The sequence below is a fragment of the Chinchilla lanigera genome, unplaced genomic scaffold (genome assembly GCF_000276665.1).
Source record: "Chinchilla lanigera isolate Chin_1 unplaced genomic scaffold, ChiLan1.0 scaffold00053, whole genome shotgun sequence".
NCBI classification, from domain to species: Eukaryota; Metazoa; Chordata; class Mammalia; order Rodentia; family Chinchillidae; genus Chinchilla; species Chinchilla lanigera.
In genome coordinates, this window is record NW_004955454.1 from 13,883,084 (window position 1) to 13,909,019 (window position 25,936).

Genomic DNA, 25,936 nt, shown 5'->3' on the forward strand with positions numbered 1-25,936 from the left:
GCGCTTTTCGGCTGGGAATCGCGGTGGTATGAGTCCGGCCCACACTCGGACCCAGGAGCCCTGCCGCTCCAGGAGAACTCGCTGCCTGGGCGCAAGGCGCGGGGGGCTCAGATGTTGGAATTATTGAGACTTGGGGAAGAGATTCATGAATTTTCCACTGTATGCAGGATAATTGTCTTTATTTAGTAGAATAATGATCTTGTTTTTTGTTTTATACTGGAGATCGAATCTTCATATTAAGTGATAGCTCCAGACCTTTTTAAATTTTTGAGACAGGGTCTTGCAGGGTTGCTAAGTTGCCAAGTTGGGCTCAAATTTGTGATCTTCCTGCCTTAGTCTGTCAGAGTGCTGGGATGGCAGGTGTGTGCCACTATGCTTGGCTTGCAGTGAAAATCCAAAGAAATTTGCTTCATAGTAGATAAGACTTCTTAAGTCTTTTTAAAGGTTTCAGGACCAACTTTTCTGAATTTTTAATTGGTGTTTTATGAATAATTTGCACAGTTTTCTGAGGAAGGTAATACCCTTTCCCCCATGCTACAACTTTAAAACAATGGTCTTGGGATGGTCATTCTGCAATTCCTATTGAAGAAAGAAAAGCATTGCCAGTTCCAGAACTTGCCACCTCTTTGAATATTTTTTGTCTCCTTATCTGTCTACTTGGTACTAATGGAATTCTTAGATCATTGCTAGTGACTTATTAACAGTTTAAAACCCTATTTCATATACATGATGAGAAGAGTTGTAATTATTTTCTCTGTCTGGTACTTAGGCTTTAAAAATTATCTGAAAAAAGTTCATTTTAAAACTAACTATATTGGCCACTGTGTTTTTGCTCTGCTATTACTGTATTTTAACTACACATCTCTGAAATCAAGAAACAGTTAATCTTACCCTTTTATTTCCTGAGACAGTTTTGAAGGACTTCCTTTGTTTTAGATTGGAATGAATGAGCTGTGGATTGGATATTGCCTGATTCAGCCCTCTTTACTGACAACTTCAGTGTATGAATAGAGAAAGAAATGTCAGGGAAATGTGATAGAAGAGGTGTTTTGGAATGACATCCAATTGCCATCCAATTGGAAGGGCATATGGCGAGTCACTTTTCCTTAGAGCATATAATGGAAGATGAACATATTTTACTCATCTGCAGCAAATTAAGGCAGTTTTATATCACTAACTGCTGAATTTCTCAATTTAAAATCTCAAAATAAATCCAACATTAGATTCAAATGTTGTGTACTCCTGTACTTGCAACATGTTGAAAGTGCTTAGTTTCATGATTAAGCTATAAACTATAAAAAAGATTTTAAATACGTTACCCACCTCCACAACACTATCACCTCATATTAGAAGTCTGCTAGCAATCTAAAGCCGTCTGCTGTGTTTGATAATGGAAGTAATAACCCTCCCACAGCTCCCATTTGCCTCCCATAAAAGGGCCAGGGGAATAAGGCCCAGGCATGCGTCTAAGGGCAGCTTCCTCCCGCCTCCCGTCAGTAGGAGGCAGCCACGTGCGGAGTTGAAGGACGTAGAAACAACACTGAGTAGCTAAGTGCAGGCCAGACTTGATGTGTGGAAGAAAATCAGAGAAAGAAACACCTTTTGTTTTTACCTAACGGAACAGTTGGGGCACAGTTGTTCGGAGTTTCAGTGGAGAGGTGTAGAAGTTTATATGGCTTCTAATGGAGGGTCAGTGTGTTCTAAGGAAGGTCTGTCTAAATTTAGATAATGTTTCTTTTTATGGCTGCAGATTGTTCACATGTTTTCATCTTAATTTTAATCTGTTCATTTACATAGTGCTGTTCTTTCCCTTACCATTTTTTTTGTCAAACTGTGCCCTGTAGAACTTCAGGGGCCCAGCCGGGCATGGTGGCGCATGCCTGTAATCCCAGCCCTCAGGAGCCTGAGGCAGGAGGATCATTATGAATTTGAGACCAGCCTGGCTACACAGTGAGTTCAAGTCTAGCCTGAACTACATAGAGAGACCCTGTCTCACAAAGACAAAAAACAAACAAAAACAAACTTCAGAGGCTCATGAAAGTATTATTGAGTCACTCAAAAATTATATATTTTATTGGAAAGATTTTAAACTACTGAGCATATCATTTATTACACTGACCTAATTATAATTTTACTGGAAAAGGTTCTGTTCCTAATACCTATTTTAAATTAGAAATCATTATAGTAAGCTTTCATATCCAAGCACATTCTCTACTGTGTTAAATTTCTCAAACAGGGCCCTTAAATATTTTTTTCTCAGAAGTAGGAATTCATTTATTCAACAAATATTTATAAAATACTTACTGTGGACTAGATAGTCCTAAGGATAGGACAAGCAGCATGGAATAAGCAGATAAATAGACATTCCTTCATAAACTTGTATTTTATATTTTGATATACTTTTAAAAGAGAAATTTTTAGTGAAATATCTAAAAAATTATGATTTTATACATTATGTCTTTACCAAACAGATAAAATAATATTGAATACATATGAAGGTATAAAAATCACCAACAGAGGTAAATTTATTTTTATTTTTATTTTTTTTTGGTTTTTTTCTCCAGTACCAGGAACCAAACTCATGACCTTGTGCTTGCCAGGCGGGCACTTTGCCGCTGAGCTAAATCCTCAGCCCCAACAGAGGTAAATTTAAAATCAGGTTCAGAATACTGCATTACTATAATGGTGATAGACAAGTCTTTCATGTCTCTGATGTGAAAGTTAAAATGGTCACCAATAACTACTGGTATAGCTACTGTTAGATTGTGAAGGAGTACGTAATCTAAAAAGATGTAAATTAAGGCAACAAAGTATAATTGTAGGGAGATTAAAAGTCTATAGTGTTTATATAATACCAATGTTAAAATAGACTATTTTAAGATTTTTAAAAGTAAGTCCTATGGTAACTATAAAGAAAAAAATCACAACAGATACACAAATGGGAAAGAGGAATCAAAGCTTAACATTACATTACAGAAAATTAGCAGATGATAAAGATACACAAGAAGAGAGAAAAGAACAAAGTTTACAAAACAACCAGAAAAGAATTTTAAAAAATAGTTCAAGTACAATTTTTACCCATCAATAAAAATGGATTAAATTTTCCAATTAAAGGATATAAAATGACTGGATGGAGAAAAACAATAACACCGAACTATGTGCTGCCTGCAGGAGACTTACTTCGCTTGAAAGGACACACCAACTGGAAGTGAAGCAATAAGGAAAAATATTCTGTGCAAGTGGAAACCAAAAGTGTGCAGCATAGTTATAGTCAATAAAACAGACCTTAAGTCAAAAACTAAAGAGATGAAGTCATTACGTAACGGTAAAGAGGATATAAAAGTTGTAAATACACGTGTGCTGCATAGCATTTTGATCATCACGTATATAATAGTGGTCCCATGAAATTATGATGGAGAGGGAAAATTCTGATCTATTGACCCTGTAGTCATTGTAATAGTGTAACATCCTAGCACAGTGCATTACTCTTGTGTTTGTAGTGATGCTGTTCTAAACAAGCCTGCTGCACTGCCATTCTTACATAAGCACAGCATGTACAATTAGGGGTGGTGTATAATATTTGTTAAACTATCTTATGAGTTTATGTATTAAATTTTTATTATTTTGGAGTGTAATCCTTCTGTTTATTAAGGTAAAAAATCCTATGCTGTGTTGTGCTGATACAGCCTTATACGTGTTGTATTTACCATAGCTCTTGATTGCTTTGAGGTCATGTGGAGCAGTTTGTATGTGTGCACCCTGTGATGTTTGAACTGTGATGGCTTCATCTACTGACACATTTTTCAGACTATTTCTGTTGTTGACACGTCATCCTATGTGTCTATTCAACATTGAAGGACCAAAATATATAAATTAAATATTAGTTCTAAAAGGAGAGATAGCTTGCAATACAGTAATAGTAGGGTGCTTCAGTGTCCAGCAATGTTCAGCAATATTCAGATTATCCAGACAGAAAATCAATAAAGAAGCATCACGTTTAACTGCCTTCTAGACCAAATGGGCCTGACAGGCATTTACAGAACCATCCATTCAGTAGCTACAGGATATATATTCTTCCTAACATTCTCCAGGATAAACCACCATATGTGAGGCCTTAAAAGAAGTCAAAGAAGGCTTAAAAATTTATGAAGACAAAAAATAATATCAAGCCAGGTGTGGTGGTGCACGCCTGTAATCTCAGCACTCGGGAGGCTGAGGCAGGAGGATTGTTGCGAGTTCGAGACCAGCCTGGGCTACAAAGTGAGCTCAAGGCCAGCCTGAGCTGCCTATCGAGACGCTCTCTCAAAAAGACAAAAACAAAAACAAAAACAAAAACAAACCCAAAAAACCAAACAAGTATCTTTTCTGACCATGTGATGTAAATCTAGAACTCTAACAGGAAGCACTTGAGGAACTTTAAATGCACAGAAGTTAAACAACATGTTCCTGAAAAGCTGTGTGAATTTTTGAATATGACCTCAAAAGCAAAGGCAACAGAATCAAGACCAGACAAATGAAACTGGATCAAACTCTAAAGCTCTTATATAGAGAAGAAAACAATAAAGACATAATGTACAGAATGGAAGAAAATATTTGTAAGCTATATGTGATAGGGAGTTGATATCCAAAATATACAAGAAACTCAATAACAAGAAAAAATAACCCTATTTGTAAGTGTGTAAAATGTCTGAATACACATGTTTTTAAAGAAAACTTGCAAATGACCAAGAAGTATATGAAAATATGCTCAAAATTATTAATTGTCATGGTTTGGGGGATATTGCAAGGGGAACAATATAATACAGGACACATTTTATAAGATTATTTATAATACCCAAACAATCATATACGAGAGAGTGCAGAAATTTGTCCCTACACTAGAGGCCAAAGAACCCAGCTGAAGGCCTGGATCCCGCGATAATGTCCTACATGGGTCCAGCTGAAGACCTAGAGCTCATAACAGTGCTTCCCACGAATCCAACTGGAAGCCCAGAGCCCATAATAATATCTCATGCAGGCCTGTTTCATGGATCTGCGCTGCGAAGGCCCAAAGGTTAGTGGTGGAATCTAGAAAATCTGCGCCAGCAGGATGAAGCATCTATGCTAGCAGGCTGAGGGGTCTGCACTGGAGCCAGGAAGCAATGCTCAGAGGAACTAGAGCTCCCCTGAAAGGTACCACAGCCATCCTCAGCAACAGTGAGGTCCCGAGCTCCTCCGATGATCAGGACAGCTGAGTTCCCATCAGGAAAGCCAATGCAGCAAGCTGCTCCAGGAGACTGAGCAGTGCACCATCTTCCCTTCTGGAGCCAGGAATGATGCTCAAAATGAGGACCAGAGCTATTCTCAGTGCCAACAAGGTCCTGAGCTCCTTGGACAATGGGAACAGCCGAGTTCATCAGGAAAGCCAGCATGACAAAGTCCTCCAAAAGAACCAACAACTCCTTACAGCTTCTCTCAGCTCCCAAGAGCCTTTCTTCTTCTCTGGTTCTGCCTTTTATGCTGCTGGCAGCAGTCCCCAGGTGGGCCTCCCACACCCAGCATCATGCTTACTCAGTTCAGCTGGGGGTTATACGTTGACCACCGGTTGTCAATCCACCACACTAATCATCAGAGAAGTGCAAATCCAAACCACAGTAAGGTACCACCTCATAACTGTTAGAATGGCTGTTATAAAAAGGACAAAAGATAACAAGTATGAGTAAAGATGTGTAGAAAAGGAAACTTATACAAGTTGTAGAAATGTAAATTACTGCAGCTGTTATAGAAAGTATGGTGGTTCCTCCAAATCTTAAAAACAGAACCGGGAGAACATAATGTTAGGTGCAGTAAGCCTGGCATAGAAAGAATCCCCTGGAATCTAGAAAAGCTGATTCCATAGAAGGACAGAGTAGAATGGTGTTGCCTGATGCCTGGGTGGTTAGAGGGGAGTGAGAGACATGGAGATGTTGATCAAAGGATATATAAATGTATTAGAAAGAAAAAATGTCTAGACTAGGCAAATAGAGACATTTAAGTGATTACGTGGAGATAGGGCTTTGGAGGGGGTGGTTCAAATAGGAGGGGAGAATGACTGCTAATGATAATTGTCTTAGATAATTTTCTCATTGCTGATACAGAATACCGACATCTGAAGTTAAAGGAGGAAAGGTTTATTTTAGCTCACAGTTGGTAGAGGTTTCAGTCCATAAGTAGCTGGCTCCAGGGCAGGGCAGCGCAGCATGGTATAGGAGTCCAGGACAGGGGAGGCAGGAGGCACCAAGCAGCAGGCGGCAGCAGCAGCAGCAGCAACAGAAGAAGAAGCAGCAGCAGCAGCAGCGGCAGCAGCAAGCCTTCCTTCCCTCTCGCTCTTTATATTCTGTCCAGGCTATAAACCTGTTGATTGGTGCTGCATGCACATGGGTTGGGGCTTCCATTATCCACACCCAGAATATGCTAATTCCAACCAGTGGACTAAGTGATACCACACATTCGTAATCCCAGTATCACACGTCTTAGATCCAGTCAGCTCCAAAAAGATGCACCTATGAGCACATGAGGCTTTGTGGCAACATCTAGATACAAGCCATAACAATGAAATTTCTTTCTAGGATGATAGAAATGTTCTGAAATTGAATGTAGTTAACAGTGGCTTAACTTTGTGAACATACTAAAAACCATTGGATTGTATACTTTAAATGGGTGGATTGTATTGTATATGAATCATATCTCAATAAAGCTGTTTTAACACAAAATTGGGGAATAAAATCCTTGTAATAATTTTAAAAACAAAATGAAAACAAATATAATGCCTTGATAGTTTTACGGATTTAGGTTTTGGCATTTATGAGTTCTTTAGCTCAAGTGGAAGATTGAATTAAATCATGGCAGTTATTTTTAGCACACTTGCAGTAATAGTCCCATAGTTTTCAGACTCTTCCATCATTAATTCATTAGTTCACATGATGAGTTGGTCATCTGCACAACGTTGCTTTGGGAATTCCTGCCCTTATTCGATGAAGCAATTGAAATGCCTACAGTGTGATTTGTCCAGGTTTACCTAACAAGTCAGTATGAGACTCTTAAGTGCAAATTTCTGCCTCTTAGTTCTTTCCTCATTACAGTAGCACCACAACGCCCAGGATTATCTAATTACTCATTACTCATAACCATGATTTAGTTTTGTGAAGGCCCTTAATTCTTCACTATAAGATGCATTTTACCGGACAAATTAGAGATTAGTGAGGCGGAAAGCTGTCCATTTGGAAGTCTTTTGAAATGATTTTCATATCTTTCACTTGAGAAATAACTTTAAATGAATATAAAATTATTAAATATATAGTGAAATCTTTTTATATTTGGAGGTCTGTAATTATACTCTACATTAGACTTTTTTTTATTAAAAGTGTTTGCCCATGTAGTTAATTGGAATAAAAATATGAAGGGGGAATTCATAAATTATATTTTTTAATACTAGATGAATATACACATATGATAAGGTGAATAATTAAAAGCAAATATATGGGTAATTCCATGGTAAAATTCAGGATTTTAGAAGCTCCAGTGGCACAATCAGCATGCACTACTTATATAAAAATTGGGATTTGGGAACCTAAATTAATAACACCAATAATACTTCATTTAATATGGATTGACTAGGCTCAAATTTTTGTGTTAATGTAAAATGGGCTATGTTGACAATTGTAAGAAAGGAGGGATATGTTCATTTTAGAAAATCTAATTTTTATGATGAAATCACTCTACAAACCTAGAATGTAAATTATACATTTTATATCACACTCTTTATCATATGTGTGTATACACAGAGTGTATGTATACACATATACATACAACCCACAGAGACAGACTTCATCTGTTCATCAAGAAGTAAGTCATGGCTCAAAGAATCACCAATTTAAAGAATCATTTTATTCTAATATACCTCTGGAGCAAAAGTCATTATATTACAAAATTTTATAAATTGAACATGTGTAGGTAAGTCATTTTACCTTTTGATTAATAGCAAACATTTAATTTAAACATAAAATATATTATCAGGAGATTTAGATGTATAACTGAATAAGAGAAAAACCCTTTAAAGCATGAATTACTTGTTAATACTTACAAAATATTCCCTAGGCCTCTTTGATGTCATTTTCAACAAAGGAAATATATGCATTTTTCAAAGTCATGAGATAAGGCATTTTTCTCTTGCCCTTGACAATGGCTCTGTCACTGGGATGGTGAGTAGTAAACTTTCTTTTCGCTGTGTATCAGTAGTACTATATCTGCATAGGATATATTTTTATATAATGTACTTTTATAAGTTTATCAACTTACATTTTTCTTTGGTTTATATTTTTTACCTTTTTCTGTTTCACTCAGTTTTGATATTCTGAGACATAAATGGTTCTGGATTTCAGCAACTTAAATTTAGAACAATTCTCCAATAACATTAAAAATTTTAAAGAAGTTTCAGAAGAGGGGCTGGGGATTTAGCTCAGTGGCACAGTGCCTGCCTGGCAAGCGCAAGGTTGTGACTTCAATTCCCGGTACCAAAAAAAAAAAAAAAAAAAAGAACTTTCAGAAGAGACTATGTGAGCTCTCTGTGGCCCCTTTAGGGATCATATTTATGGGGGAAACCTCCAATGATTTTGCCTGATAGTATGTTGTGTTGCCTACTTTAGGTTTGAAAAGTAGCTTTTCATATGTAAAAGTATGTCTTTAAAATGCATGTAAAACAAACCAACAAACACATGTATGTTGTTGATTTTGAAAAATGAGACCACGTAGAATAATTGTCTTAATATGTGTCTCAGTTACTTTTTTCACTGAGAAAAAAATACATGACACCCACGGTTAAAGGAGAAAAGGTTTATTGCAGCTCACAGTTTGCAGAGGTTTCAGTTCATAGTTCACTGGCTCCAAGGCAGGGAGGTGTGGCAGAGGGCATCACAGAGGAGAAACAGTTCATGGCTGGCAGAAAGCAGCAGAGCAGCAAGCAGCACCAGCAGCACCAGGAGCAAGTGAAAAGTGCAAATGACACCAGTAGGGCTTTTTCTGTCCTTTACATCCTATCCAGGCTACCACCCTTAGGGCTGGTAGCACTCTTATCTAGGGTAGTGCAGCCACCCTTAACCCTAGCACTGCATCTTCAATCAATCCCAGCTTCACATTGTTGATCCCAGCATCACATACCCTAGATTGAACCACCTCAGAAAAGGCCCACCTATGATATGGAGGGACATCTAAGAAACTGTAACAATCAATATATATTATAGTTTACAATCTTTCTACTCTATAAGAAGACCCATTATGTCTCTATTTAACAGAAGTGGATTGAGTTGGCCATGATCACAAAGTAGTAAATGTGGAGACAACAGTTGAACAAAAGCAATCTGACTCATGCTACAGCTTCCTCATTAATGTTATATAATATTACATAATGATTCTAACTTATGTTATTTAACTTTAGTGAAAATAATAACAATTGAAAAAATGCTTACATACTTTTATACATAATATTCAAGCTAAGGGATTAATCAGTCAAGTATTCTCAATGAAGTCATTTCTCTTTTGCTCTGGATTTACACTGTACACTGTTCTTAATAAGACATAAGAGAAGCCATAGTAAATGCTTAATAATTTAAACGTAGTTAATAGGGAACATACTAAATTAAGAGTCAGAGCAGTGTCCAGTTACCATTTTATATTTTTCCAAAATCACATTAAGCCAAGTCATTTATCCCACTAGGTTGTTGAGAGATTCCATCTTAGTTATTAAGAGATTTACTGTGTTTCACACAGATATCACCTGGTATGAGTTCTCAGATATCTGGGTCACCCTATAGTTTGGGTCCACACTAACCATTGTGATGGACTCATAAAGCATAATATGTTTTCTTAAAGGTGAAGAGCTCTGTTACTTCCCAGCACTGTTACTTCCTTGAGCAGTTGAACTTTACTGAAACTGGTAGACCTAGGCTCATGAGTCTGGCCATTCAGAGTACCTATTGCTCACCTAGGACACTGATGGGAAGTGGGCAAGTCCTCCAACACTGCACTGCACCAGGACTGTTTCCCTATAGCATAATCTACACAATTTCATTTAGTCTTTTGAAAACAAACCTAGGAATGAGGTAGGACTTTTGTTATATTTAATTTTTAGTCCCAAATAGTTTCTAGTTAGAAAGACTAAAATGATTAAATGAAAACAGCGATAAAATACACATAAACATTTTATTAAATTATCTGGCCACTGGAGCTGTTTTTGATAAGTCATGCTTTGCTGTGGGTTCGAAGACATCAAGAGAAGAAAATCCTTGGAGCAGTTCACCGACAATAAGGCTGGGGAATAAAGCCAATTCAGTTACAAAAGCAAGAGAGTGTGTAATTGGCACAAAGGTTGTATAGCCCGGAGCAAGCCTACATACATTAAACACATAATGTCAGGACATTTTCAATTTTATTGTTTCCTCTTGCTAATTCGGAATTGGATTTCTTTTTTAACATTTTCTTTTAGGCTGGTGGTGGAGCCCCCACTGAGCTGCGGGTGCTTTATCAGCCCGGCCGCTCTGCACTTCTGGAGTCAGCTCTGGTTCCTGGTCACACCGTGGCTTTTAATCGCCTTGGCAGAATAGCTGATGCGTCAGCAGCAGGCTATGCGGAACTTTCAAGAGAATTTGTGATTTTTGTCAAGGTAAAAAGGAGTTTCATCATCAAAGTTTATATTGTTAAATAACTTTCTTTTGCCTTATTGAGGAAAATTTTGAATCGAGTCGTACTGTAGTAATCAGATCTCTTTCCACTAGGTGGCATTGATGTCTGCTACCGTTGTTTCCCCGTACTTTGAAAAGCAACAGGGATCACAGCTTTAGTAGCAGTGCAGCTGTGCTGGGAATAATGTCCTGTACCTAACCGAAGCTGGAGGTTAAAACTTCGGATGGAGAGATTCTGAGTTAAAAAGTTAGAGAATCTTACATTCTGGTGTCAAACCAGTGACTATATTGAACTTTTCTAACAATTGGGGTTTGTATCCTGTGATTTTTAAACAGGTGTAGTCATTTCCTAATGCTTTTGTCTCTTTCTTTATGGTATGTGTTTATGGATTTGTCTTAAAAATATTACTATCATGTTATTATAATAGCTATAATTTATGCAATTGGCTATTTATAGACATGTTATTGAAAGTTTTATCACATATAAGACTGAATCATCAACAAAGTACTGACAAATACCTGTATTTTAAAGGTGAAGGAAAGATTTTCAGTGATATGAAGAATCATAATGAGCTGGATGTGATGGTGCATGTCTATAATCTGAGCACTCTGGGAGGCTGAAGCAGGATGATCACAAGTTTGAGCCTAGGTGGACAGTTTAATGACTTATACCCTGTCTCAAAATAAAAAATAAAAAATAAATGGACTGGTAATGCAGCTGTGTGCAAAGGCTCTGGGTTCAATGTCCAGTGAAGAGAGAAGAAGAAGGAAAGAGAGAGAGGGAGAGAATATGAATATATGAATCCTTGGCTACTATAGTATAGATATTAAAAGGTAGAGCATGTTTCAAACCAAACTCTTGTCTTTATAAATGGATTATACTTGTTATATAATACATACTTCCTAACATTATTATCTTCCTCAGAATTTAACTCATAGTATATTATTTAATATTCAAGGAGGATTTCATATATGTATACCTGTATTTATAAATTCCTGAACATTGTTTTTATTTTATATTTGTGCACATGGTGCTGTAATATACTTTAACATTAACCTTTGACTATATCTTTTATTATATTTCAGCTTAAATAATTAGAAACTGAATTTAAGGGTTGAAATATGGAACTTTTAAGACTTTAGAGACATCATCAAACTTTTTCCCAAAAATGTATCAGTTTTTATTTCTGTGAAACTTAAGTCGATCATGAAGTTAGAGGCAAAGGTCTGTTCTACCACCTCATTTCTGACAGCAGTTGCAGAGTCTGGGGTTCCTGAGACCACTCTCAAGGCTTGGTAATTCACGGGGAGGGTTCAAAGCATCATTGAAAATCATTATACTTATGGTTTATTACGGAGAAAGAATACAGATTAAAATTTGCTACTCAAAGACACACGTAGGGCAGAGCCTAGGAAAAGCAGCAGATGTGGAACTTCTAGTTGTTTTCTGCCTGTGCAGTCAGGGCAGAGTTACTTTCTCCTCGCTGATGTGGCGTGATACAGAGGAAGTACTGTCAGTAGGGAAGTTCACCCAAACTCGGTATCAGGAGTCTTTACTGGAGTTCCAACACACAGTCTTCGTGGATAATTTCAGTCTCCAGCCTCTTAGGAGGTTATTTGATACCTTATGATCCAAAACCCGCTACTTTAAGTCATATAATTACTCTCTGGCTGGCCTGAAGCCATTAGGAGAGCAAACACTCCTATCAGGTGTGTCAACTCCAGGAGCTTAGAGATTATCTCTCGGAAGGTGAGGCAAAGGCCAGACTTCGCTGGGTAAGGTTAAGTTCTTTGTTCCCAACACCTTGGAGCAGGGTAGGAGAAAAACCCGTTTCACTATCCTAAGTATTGAATGTGGGCCTGTAAGAGGAAATCTTAGACAGCTGCCTACAAGAATAAACACCTAATTTAAGTGTTTATTCACTGCTAGTATGGATTACCTTTTCTTATTTATATACACCAATTGAATTTATACCCTTTATGATTTATATGTTTGCCTTTTTTCATTTCTCTACAGTGTTAATGTATTTTTAGTGAATTTTCAATAACTTTATGTTGTTCTCTTGATGATTGCATAGGATTTATTGCAGTATATATTAGTTGTTTACTTTTCTTTTTATTAATTCCTTATTTCATTTTTTTTTAATTTTAAAGAGAGTAGTAAATGAGAAACAAACAAATAAATAGAGCAGTAGCAGCATACCAGTATCACAAACATAAACAAATCAAAGCAAGAACATTCAAAGTGATACAGAGTCTCAAGACAAAATAATACGAATCAACAGTGATTGTTATATCACACATTGCTATCCTCAACTATATTGCTCAGATTACCAGATGTAAGAATGAAAGATTGCTCAAACCATTATAGGGAATAAGAAAATAATTCTTCGATAAAACAGTAGAGATAATACAGTTTCACTGGACAAGATCGTAGGAATTCACCATTGTAATTCCACATATTGTTACCTTCACATCAGTTGCTCAGACCACCACACACAAGCATGCACAATCGATCAGAACATAAAACCTTGTAATCATTAACTGTTCATTTCAGTACACCATCAGACATCAGCAATACAGTTATCGCAGCCGTTCATATATATTTATATTTTGCATTCCTTCTTTCTTTTTTTTTCTTTCCCTCATCCCAGTCATTCCTTCTTTTGAGCAATTTCTTTTCCTTTCCTATCATCTATTGTACATTTTGAGTTTTATGTAGTCTTTCAGGTTCCTACACCAAGGAGACAATATGATGTTTACCCACCTGAGTCTGATTTATTTCACTTAATTCCTATGCACATACATTTAATCCATGTCCATAGATTGCATTCCATAATTTTGGTACTCTTACAGCACATTCTTTTTATTTTGGCTTACATTAATATAAAAATTATTTGCTTATAGTGATTGTAAATTCTTTGAGAGAAATACTTGTGTTTTGTGTGATATTGGTCAGCTTTCCCATTGCTTATACAAAATTCCTGACATCTGCAGTGTAAAGGGGTGGAGGTTTGTTGTGGCTTCCTCCACCAGACCTGCTTCCTAACTGAGCACGCAGCTGCGGACGCACTCACTGTGCGGTTAGAGCCCTGAGTCCACTCACCTCTCCAGACGTCTCTTAATACACGCAAGGTGACAGTCGGAATTAGCTGGCTATGAATCTTTAAAAAAACTCCGTAGCATCAGATGCTGACCCTACACTCTCAGTAATTATTGATGTAAATCTGTTAATTTTATTTAGCTGTGTGTATATTTTTTTGTTTTGCTTATTTTCAGCTACCAAGCTCCTAATAAGATCCAGGTAACTGCGACCTCTATAGGACAACTGATTCTCTAGCCATGTCTCTAACGGAATGTATGCTTAACTTCCTGCCTTTCTTTCTGTTGTTCACTGCTTTGAAGGGAGTGTTCTACAACAGTGCTGTGGTTCTGCTTGCTACGAGCCTGTGTCAGGCCCTGTGTCCCCAGCCTGATGGGACCTGCACTGGAGCAGGAAAGCAGTCTGAAAAATCGTACTGGAAAGTGCATAAAATCAGCTCTGGGATTTGCATGTTTGAAAGTGTGAAAAAAGCACGGATGTATCTAAGGATTAAGGATGGCCGGTGTGATGGAGCAGTAAGCATATGATTTTATTTCTCTCAGCTGATGTTTAAGATATTTGCTAGTAATAGGCATGAAAATGACACTTTTATGAATGTTCTGATTTTCAATTTTGCCTGCAAACATTTTGGAATTTGATGTTATATGTGGTAGTTTCCCATAATTGGTTGTTTTTTTGTAAGTGGGGAATAGCTGGTATGAGAAACAAGAGAACTGACCCTCTAAAAGGTCCTTCTGAAAAGTGCACCTTGACTAAGGAAATAAGTTTAAATTCTAAACATTAGGAGCCTTTCTTTAATATCTTGAGCATAGTGAGGATATGTGGAAGGCAACTAGGGTAACATCTTCTGCATATTTCTAGTTCTGTGGGGTAATATGAGTGCTTATATGACGTTTAAATGCATATATAAAATTTAACCTTTATATCAGTGATCTTTCTACATGTTCTTATTTGAGACAGTTTAAGGTGTATTTTTTAAAAAATAAATGCAAGGTTCTCCCTTTTTCTCTCAACAGTGTGACATCTGCCCGTATGTTTGGTGGTGGCAGGGAGAGGAAAGCTTGAATCTTTCCTGAACCTCTGCGTTCCTGACTTGTTGTAGACTGGGGTGTCTGTGTTTAGGGAACAGCACTAATGCTAACAGTCCAAAGTGGAAAAGTACCCGAGCACTGTCTTAGTTACTTTTCTTGTTGCTGAGAGAAAATATCCAACACCCAAAATCAAGGAAGGAAAGGTTTATTTAGCTCACAGTGTGTGGAGGTTTCAGTCCATACTCAGCTGGCTCCTTTTGCTCCTATTGCTTTTGCTGTTTTCCACTGCCTGAACTGTTGCTGTCTGCCGTGTGCCATTCTGCCTTGGAGCCAGCTGAATATGGACTGAAACCTCTATACACTGTGATCTAAATAAGCCTTTCCTTCCTTAGTTCTCGGTGTGAGACATTTTGTCTCTGCAATGAGAGAAAAGTAACTATGACACAGGAGGATGAACGTGTGAACAGGGATGTACACCCCTACTCTGCAGACTCTATAGACTACTGCTTAAGGGTGGATTGCTCATTCCTGTGGCCTGCACATCAGCCGCTGCCATGTCCTGTGTACTCCCCACCAGCACTTACCTGAGGGCAAGGACCCCTCACCTTACCCTGGATGGAGAAAGAATAAATGAGTGAATAGGGACTGTGCATACACATGGGTGTGCACTTCCGTCCTGCAGGATCTGTGGACACCCATCTGAGAGTAAATCACTGGTTCCTGTGGTTCCACAGCTGCTCCCATCTCCTTCAGACTCCTCAGTTATGTGTAAACATGTTCACAGATCTCGGGTGACCTCCGCTAGAGCACGAGCATGCCCCTAACTCTGTAGTCCCTTGCCTGCTAGAGAACGTGCCCACAGATTCTGCCATCATGCTTGCCGTGGGGAAGGAGTTGCTTATTCAGATTCTGCCTACAAGCCAGCAGAGTTGAGCTGCTGAGACTAGATTTGTGTGCATTTTGTAGTGAAAAGGAAAAGTGAGGCTGCATCTGATCAGTACACAAAACAAGAAGGGAATGGTGTGAACACACAGGCGTTTTGGCAAAGTGGTCAGATGAATTGCATATACATTCTGTTGTTGGAGTATTTGAACTGAGATCCTGCCAGATATTTTCTGTGTTTTGTTTTGTTTTGTTTGCTTTGGTTTAGTTGATGTCTGTGTTCTCTCCCTCTTATTTCCCTATCTAGCTTTTTCAACTGTGGCTCCCACAGCAATGCTATTTTCTTACTTCTTACTTTTTTCTCCCACTTGTAAAATTCTTCCTCTCAAGCTTTTTAGTTTCATTTTCTGTTCTTGCTCAGTCTCTTCTACCTTTGCTTGTGTTAACCATCTGTCCTCTCCATTCTGTTTCTCTTGTTTTTCCATTTCTTACCTAACCCTCTATCTTCCCTTGTCAAACGAGATAAATGCATTTAAAATAGGAAAGGAAAACATAAGATAACACTGGAGATATAGACACTGGAAAATAACAGTTTGAGGAAGGAAAGAAAGTGAGAGGTGGATCCCTGAGACTCAGGAAGGACCTGAAGGAAAAATTGGACCCTACAGAAAGACTGAAGAGACAGACCACAACACAGAAAAAGGAAGGGGCAATCTGTACTTTTGCCCTGGCTCCTGGCTCATTGTGTGAGAAAGGAAGATCAGACACAGTGAAAGTGGGTGACTCCAGAGGCCTCCAGGGAGAAACACACTACTGGAACAGAGCAGTGGATGCTGTGCGCTGCCAATACCTGGTGAGTGACTCTAGTCCAAGCAACTGCCATGTCCCCTGGAAAGTGTGCTTGGTCAGACCTCATTTTAGGAAGGGGCCAGCTAATTCCAGGATTCAGAGCAGCTGTGGGTCAGCTTCATCTCAGGCTTTCCAGTGTTAAACTACCACAGTGACTGGGTAAGGAACAATCTTAAGACATCCATAGTCAGGGAGCCATGAACAGGCCAGCAGAAGACACCCAGAGTGTTATAAGCTAAATGGCTTAGGCCCCTACCCCAATACTGGACTAAAGGTTCACCCTGAATCTGTGGATTTGAAAGTTCTGGAACCAACACTACATCCTAGTCCTGCTGCCAGTTTGTGGTGATTATCCAGCACCCCGTCCTAATCCTTCTCCAGCCTACTGGGAATTATCCAGGGCAGATGTGGGCTCTGACCACATCCTTTGTCAGTCAGCAAGAAAAGAGTCACATCTTGAACTGGACACTTCCACAAAACTATAGACCCTGGCAGATAATCACAGGCTTGAAACCCTGGAGAAACCAACAACTACTACTACTTCTCTTCTTCCACCTCTGTCCTCCCGTTTCTCCTCCCCTTCCTTCCTCTTCTCCATTCCCTTTTTCCTCTCCTCTTTCTCTTTCCTCTTCTCCTCCTCTTTCTCCCTCTCCTCTGCCCCACTCTTCCTTCTTCAGTTTTTTCCCTTTGTTTTGGTTTATTTATTTATCTATTACTTAGTTTTCTTTTTCTTTTTTTTTTAATGAGGGTGAACATTGTAGGCTTTTTTGCTTTGTTTTGTCTCTGCTTTTTTTTGTTTATTCTTTCCTTCCCACCTGTCTTCTTCACCAGTTTCCTAGAGCTTGGGTAATCTTTCTTTGTCCTTCAACCTTGCATCTAATCTCTCTTTGTTTTTTTATTTCTCTGTTTTTTCCTCTTTTCTGTTTTAATTTTGTCCTCAGGGTAAAATTACTCTACTGAGTGAATAATTATTGTATATAATTTTCTGATTTGTCTTAGATTTTGTTATAACTATAAATCTTGTATATATGGTTAAAAGTGGCAAATTATTACTTATCACACTTTGTCATTTCCCAGGCTGTGTTTGATGCTATTTTTATTGATGATTTACTACTTTAGCTAAGGTGGCATAATTGTTGTGATCAACTAATCTTTCTTGTATGCCAATACCTAAGTTGTCTGGGGGACATAAACAGTATTACAGTCCTATACCAAAGAACTGGATGCTAGGCTAAACAGACTGTAACCTCTCATTCCTAATAGAAGAGGCAGGATCTTGGGACAGACTTAAAGGTGAAAGCCAGCTATTCCTTTAAGATATCTCTGAAGAGTAGTCATTTCCTAAAGAGATCTCAGTATTAATAATAAAGCTACCTATCACAAGCAATTACAAGTATCAATGCAGAAAACAAATAAAAAATAGAAAATGAGAAAATATGAAAGCTGGGTACAACTCTAGATCAGCAGCTCATGCAAGACAAATCCAGGGGGTATTTGCATGGAAGAAATAAAATTCCACCCACCTGAACTTTCTGAAATGATAGCAGTAGAAGTAAGAAAGCAAATGGTTGAGACTCTAGAAAACAAAATAGAATAAAACAAAACAAATAATTACACAGATAATTAAAGATATGATGACCATAATGGACATGGTTAGTGAATCTAGAGTAGATACAGATGTAAAAAAAAAAAAATAGAAGAGCTTAGGAAAGTGATAGAAATAATGACTACTTAATGTAGGAAAGAACAGCATTCCATAAAACAGATTCAAACAGATATCTAGGTGATTAAAAATTCTATTGAAAGTATATGCAGTAGAGTCAACTAATATGAAGATAGAATATCAGATCTGGAAAGACAGGGTTGGAGTTAACGATCATAAAATGAAAGACTTAAAAACAGAAAGGAACCACAATAAAGTCAATCCTGTTGCTGCTAGACTATGCAAAGATGAATAACAGAAGATTAATTGGAATCAATGAAAAGCTCAGAGGATATCACAAAGAACATAAAAAAACCTTTTCATAGAAATAATAGCAGAAAACCTCTCAAACATGGAAAAAAATTGACATAAAAGAGGCATATAGAACTCTAATTAGCCATGGTCAGAAAAAAATACCTACATCAAGGCAACTATGCCAAAGAATGTAATAGTCAAAATTCCAGAAATTCAATATAAGAACAGAATATTAAGGGTTGTTAGAGAAAAACAAAATCACTTATAAAGGAAAACGCATCAGCATCACAGGAGACTTCTCAACACAAACTCTTAAGTCAAGGAGAGCTTGCAGTGAAGTATTTCAAGCCCCAAAACAAAACAGCCTTCAACCCAGATTGATGAACCCCACAAAATTATCTTTCAAAATTGTTGGAGAAATAAGATACTTCCACAATAAACAACACCAACAGAAATTCATGAGCACCAAACTTTTTTTACTCTAAAAAGTTCTGGAAGGCTATCAGAAAAACACAACAAAGAGAACAATCCCAAAGATCCCTTTAGAATAAAACCACCAAGCAAGGTAAGCAATTAAATAGAAGGAAAGAAAGAGAATCAGCAAAAGGAAAATAATATGCTGACAAGGACAAGTCAATTACCTATCAGTTATGCTGGTCAATCTGAATGGTCTCAATTCACCCATCAAAAGAAACAGATTGACAGAATAGATCAGGAAACAAGATCAAGCAATATGCTGCATAGAAGAAACACATTTAATCAATTTTGCATACCTATATCCGATAATCTGAGCAACTACTTTGAGGATAACAGTATGTAATATAACAACCATTATTAATTTCCTATCACCGTGTTTTGAAATTCTTTATCCTTTTTACTGTTTTTTATTTTTGTCTTTTTTTTCTCTTTAAAATAAAAAAAGAAGAAATACATTTAACTCAAAAAGAAAGGCATAGACTGAAAGTCAAAGGAGGAAAACAGTACTTCATGTAACAGGAACCTGGAAAAAAAGAGGGGTAGCTATTCTATTTGTAGATAAAGTGGATTTCAAGCCAAGACTGATTAGAAGAGATAAGAAGATCAGGACATGCTTATTAAGGAACAGGAAGAGGAAGAGGTAACAATCATAAATATATATGCAACAAATATTGGTGCACACAACTATATAAAACAAACACAAATGGATATGAAAACTTAGATAGCACTAGTATAGTTGTAATGGGGGCCCTCAATACTCTGTTGTTGCAAATAGACAAATCAACTAGACAAAAAAAAGTCAACAAAGAAATATGAGAGTGGAGCCAAACCTTTGAACAAATGGACTCAGTAGATATCTACAGAGTGTTCCATCTAATGACAACAAAATGCACATTATTCTCAGCAGCACAGAGTGTTCTCCAAAATAGACTACATAATGAACTCATAGAACATGCTTAAGTAAATGCAAAGGAACTGAAATTATACTATGCATATTATGAGATTATAGTGCAAAGATATTGGAAATCAGTGGCAAAAGAAACCACAAAAACCACATAAACACATCAAAATCACATAATGTTCCCCTGAACAACCAGTGGCTCACAGAAAAAATTAAAGGAGATATTAGAAGTTTTTACAGTTAAATGATTATGCTAGTATGATATACTGGAATCTGTGAGACACAACGAAAGCAGTCCTATGAGGGAAATTTATAGTGGTAAGTTCCACATCAGAAAAATGGAGTGAGCTCAAATAAATAGCCTAATGTTGAATCTTAAAGTTTTAGAAAAACAAAGCAAGTTAAACCCAAACCTCCCATGAGGAAGGAAATTATAAAGATCAGAGCAGAAATTAATGCAATTGAGACTAAGAAAACAATACAAAGAATCAATGAATCAAAGAGTTATTTCTTTGAAAGATGAAATAAAATAGAGAAATCCTTAGCTAACTTTTTCAAAAGAAGAAAAGACCAAAATCCATGCAATTAGGAATGAAAAGGCATAAAATCACAATAGATCCTGCTGAATTCCTAAAGATCATTAGTACCTACTTTGACAACCTGTACTCTAATAAGATAAAAAAGTCAGAAGAAATGGACAGATTCCTAGACATATATGAATTACCAAAGCAGAATCCAGAAGATGTAAAAATTCTAAATAATCCAATATCAGTTAATGAAATTGAAGATTAAAAAAATTACCAACAAACAAAAACCTACATTCCTGATGGATTCACTGCTGAATTCTGCAAGAACTTCAGTGATCTAATGCCTCTACTTCTCAAACTCTTTAATGAAAGTTGGAAAGAGACAATACTCCCTAACTCATTCCTGGAAGCAAGCATTTTGGATACCAAAACCAGAGGAGGATCCAACTAAAAAAGAGAACTACAGGCCAGTTTCTTTACTGAACACAGGTGCAGAAATCTTCTGTAAGATATTGGCAACCAGAATGCAGCAATTATCAAGAAGATTATACACCATGGCCAAGTAGGATTCATCCCAAGGATGCGGGGATGGTTCAACATATGTAAGTCAATAAATGTAGTATGCCACATTGACAGAATCTAGGACAAAAATCATACCATCATCTCTGAAGATACAGGAAATGCATTTGGTAACATCCAAAACATTCATGATAAAACTCCCTATAGAAAGTTGGAATAGAAGGTCTTTTTCTCAACCTGATAAAAACTATTTATGATGAACCAACTGCCAACATCATACTAGATAGTCAAAAACTGAAAGTTTTCACTCTAAATTCAGGAACAAGACTGGAGTACTCAGTATCAACACTTCTATTCAATACTGTTTTGGAAACGTTAGCCAGAGCAATTGGACAAGAGAAAGAAATAAAATGCAAAAGGACAGGAAAGGAAGAAGTTAAATTATTATTTCCTGCTGACATGATACTTTACATAGAAAATCACAAAAACTCCTCAAAAAGAGTCCTAGAATTAATAACCACACTCAACAGCATAGCAAGGATACAAAATCAACACTCAGAAATCAATAGCATTCCTATACACAAATAACAGGTTCACTGAGAAATTAGGGAAATTATGCTTTTATAATAGCATCAAGAAAAATGAAATAATTAGGAATTAATGTAACCAAAAAAGTGAAAAACCTTTACAATGAAAACTACTGTATTGTGAAAAAGGAGATTGAAGAGGATATCAGAAAATGGAAAAATTTCCCATTTTCTAGACAGCCGAACCATCGGTGATATTTCCCAAACTGTTATCCAGGCTTAATGCAGTCCCATTCAAAATACCATAGCATAACTCACAGAACTAGAGAAAACAATCCTAAAATTCATAGGGAAGCGGAAGAGACCCAGAGTAGCAAAAGCAGTTCTGGACAACAAGGACAAGGCAGGGGGCATCACAATCCTTAATTTGAAATTATACTACAAAGCTTCCATGAGAAAAACAGCATAGTACTGGTAAAAAAATCCTGCAGCAACAACAAAAACAAACCAGACCCAGTGATCAGTGGGTCACAAGATTCTGATACAACTCTAAGCACACTCAGCTACATTATCTGTGACAAAGAGCCAAACACCTTTACTGGCAGAAAGATACCCTCTTTAGTAAATGGTGCTGGGAAAACTATTCACAAGCTGAAGATTGAACCTAGATGCATATCTCTCACCACATACTAAAGTAAAATTGAAATGGATCAAAGAATAAATATAAAAGCAGAAACAATCTGCTGGAAGGCAAATAGGTAAAACTCTTAAAAATAGGTGTAGGTAATGACTTTATGAACAAAATCCCTATCACACAGGAAATACAACAAAGAATCACATCAAATTAAAAAGCTTTTGAACAGCAAAGAAACCACCAGGAGAGTGTAAGAGACAACCCACAGAATGGGAAAATTTTTTTACCAGTTACTCCTCAGACAAAGGACTAATGTCTAGAATATATAAAGAACTAAGAAATCAGACCCCAAATGGAAAGACCCAATTCAAAAACGGGCATCTGAAATGAATACATACTTCTCAGATGAAGTACAGATGACAAATAGATACATGAAAAAATGTTCAATATCAATGATCATTAGAGATGCAAATTAAAACAATACTGAGATTCCATCTTGCTCCAGAAAGAATGGCTGTCATCAAGAAATCAACCAGTAACAAATGCTGGAGGGGCTGTGGGGAAAAAGGAACGCCTCTCTATTGTTGGTGGGAGTGTATACTGGTATAACCACTATGGAAATCAGTGTGGAGATTCCTCAAAAAACTAAAAGTAGAGCTTTCATATGATCTACCTATTCCCCTTCTAGGTATTTTTCTGAAGTTAAAAGAATCATGTCACAGTCATATAGGCCTATCTTTGTTTATAGCAGCACAATTTATAATAGCTAAGTCTTGGAGACAGCCCAAATGCCCATCAACAGATGAATGGATAGAAAAAATGTGGTGTTTATATGCAATGGAATACAGTAGTACTGCCATAAAGGAGGGTAAGCTTGAGTCATTTGTGGGTAAATAGATGTACCTGGAGAACTAATTCTAAGTGAAGTAAGACACATAAATTTAAAGATCTCATTGTTTCTCTTATGTAGAAGCGCTAAGGGCCAACAAGGAGCAAAATGGAGGCTACTAGAAAGCAGGAAGAACATGTTCACATGAGAAGGGGACTGGAGAGGCAGGAAGGTGAAGGGAAGGAAGGGAAAAGGGATCAAAGAATGGAAAGAAAAGAATGGAAACAAAGCTTCTATAAGTTGGAGAGTAATAATGTTTGAAAGGAGGAGAGGGGAATGGGGAAAAAGAGAATAAGATGTATGATGTATCTTTATGCCTGTGAGAAAGCAAGCTAAAAAGGTAATCACAGTCCTGCCAGGGGTGATTGACCCCAACTCTCAAGGGGAAATTGGACTACAAATTCCCTACAGTGAATATGACACTATGTACAGCAAATATGTACTAATAAAAAATTTGAAAAGATATCCACATACATTATCATCAAAAGAATGTGCAAGAAAAGAGAGAATAGCAGGCAAGGGTACAATGTTAGGAATTAATTGTTGAGTAATGTTTGTCAATGCTAATGGGTTTAACTCTCCACTTAAAGATGCAGATTGTCAGACTGGATCAAAAACCAGAATCCAGTAGTCTGTTGCATTCAGGAGACTCATGTAATCCAAAGGTAATCATAGTCAAAAAGATGAAAGGATGGAAAACAACTTCATGGGCTAGGACCCTGCAAACAAACAAGGATAGCAATTTTAATCTCTGTCAAACTAAACTTCAAGCTAAAACTGATCATAAGAGACAAAGGTCACTAGCTACTACTAGTTAAAGGATTAATCCAGTACAGAGTGGTAGCACTCTTAAATATTTGCACCAGATACTGGAGCACCTATTTTTATAATGCTGGGCATAAACAATGAAGTAAATACTAACACAGTCATAGTGGGTGATCTTGATGTCCCACTTTTGGAAACAGATAGATCAACTATACAGAAATCCATAAAAAAATACCAGAATTGAACCATATGAAATATGGATTTAACAGTTACCTACAGAATGTTCTTCCCAGTAAAACAGTATACATTCTTCTTTGCAGTACATAGAACTTTCTCCAAAATAAATCACATACTAGTCCACAAAGCCTGCTTAAATAAATATAAAAAAATGGAAATCACCCCATGTTTAGCATCAGACCACTGTGAAACCACAGAAAAATGAAGAAGCACTTGGAAATTTAATAACACACTCCTGAACATCCAGAAGGTCAAAGAAGAAATCAAGGAAGAAATTAAACAGTTTCTGGAGAAGCAAATGGCAGTGCTTGTACAACATGCTGGAACCTATGGGACATAATGGAAGCAGTCCTAAGAAGAGAAGTTCATTGCAGTCAATGTTCACATTAGGAAAACAGTGAACTCAAATAAATAACCTAATGTGGAAGCTCAGGATACTAGAGAAACAATAATCCAAGTCCAAAAACTGAAGTTAAAGAGGGAAATCATAAAAATCAGAGCAGAAATTAATGAAATCAAAGACTAAAAATATATATCAGTGAGTTGAAGAGCTTATTCTTTGAAAGAATAAACAAAGTAGATAAACCCTTAGCCAACCTTAACCGAAAGAAAGGGAGAAAGGGCTCATTTGATGCAATTAGAGATGAAAAAGGCAAAATCACAATAAATACTGTTAAAATCCAGAAAATAGTTACTAACTACTAATTACTATGGAAAATTGTATTCCAACAAATTCAGAAAGAGGTTCAAGTGGCCAACAGACATGAAAAAATATTCAACACCTCTGTTTATTAGAGAACTGCAAGTTGAAGCAATGCTAAGATTTCATCTTACACCATAAAAAAAGACAATCATCAAGAAATCAAAGTGTAACAAATCCTGGTGTGGATGCAGTGGGAAAGAAACAGTCCTATGTCCCTTGTTGATGAGAATGTAAACTAGTAGAGTCATTTTCTAAATCAGTATGGAGATTTCTCAAAGAAATTCCTTTTAACCTAGCTATTGTTTTTTTCTGGGTATCTTCCCAAAAGATGTTCCAGTAGCTGGAATTATAGGTGTGTACGAGCATGACCAGATCACATTGCCTTTTAAACTTCTACATTAGTACTTTTATAGAAAAGAATGTCCATGGGAAACTCATCATTTATATTTTAATTCTGCTACTTCTATGGTAGTGTTTTCTGTATGTTGTAATGTTTAACGATTCATTGGTTTGGTGGTCTGACTTTAAATTCCCTATTTACAATTTTGGTAGTGACTCTTTTCTCTTAAAATATATGCTTTTTTGCTGTTAAGGTACAATTTGATACATAATAATGAAAATGTCATTTTTCACTTTCAATGTATCTGACCAGGAATCACTAGACTTTGGATTGACATTGCTCTTGAAAATAGAACAGTAATATTTCTCTTGTTTGCGTGTATTTAGAGGTTATGGTAAAGTGTGTTTACAGTCTCTAAAGGGATTTAAGGTGAATTCACAGTAAAATGCTATTTGGTTGTATGACTATACCTTAAAAACTTAACAATGCCTCAGTCTTGGTTGCTAAGAGTAGTTAAAACTATCAACTACCATGCGGTTGAAAATACTAACCCGAAGGTGGAATTGTATACTGAACAATGTAGCAATGTCAAGAAAAACCGACAATAAAAACTTATTATTTGTTAAAGGCAAATCTTGTAAGTTGTGTTTAAAATCATCCATTTTAACATCTCCAGAAAAGTTGCTTGTTATTTTACATAATATCAGTAAAAATAAAAAATCAAGTTATCTAAAAAAATAAGAAATAGAATTGAATAAAAGCATTACTGGTTCCAATCTGCTTGCCACTGTACATTTGAAAACATCTTTAGTAGTGAAACACACTTTAAATCAAGGGATAGTGATCCTATAACAGATGTTTCTATCTCTGTTGCCATAAAATTTTTATCCTGTAGGAGTAA

At 36.8% G+C, this 25,936-nt stretch overlaps 1 protein-coding gene across 1 annotated transcript in view; it reads left to right on the top strand.

The window, feature by feature from the left end:
- The window catches only part of Rp1 (retinitis pigmentosa 1 (autosomal dominant)), a gene marked incomplete in the record, with an annotated part of 300,755 nt that overhangs the window by 101,528 nt on the left and 173,291 nt on the right, over positions 1 to 25,936 (top strand). Inside the window, 3 exon segments of the mRNA XM_013520200.1 lie at positions 8,116 to 8,219; positions 10,499 to 10,675; positions 14,100 to 14,312. Coding sequence (XP_013375654.1) covers positions 8,116 to 8,219; positions 10,499 to 10,675; positions 14,100 to 14,312 — 494 coding nt within the window.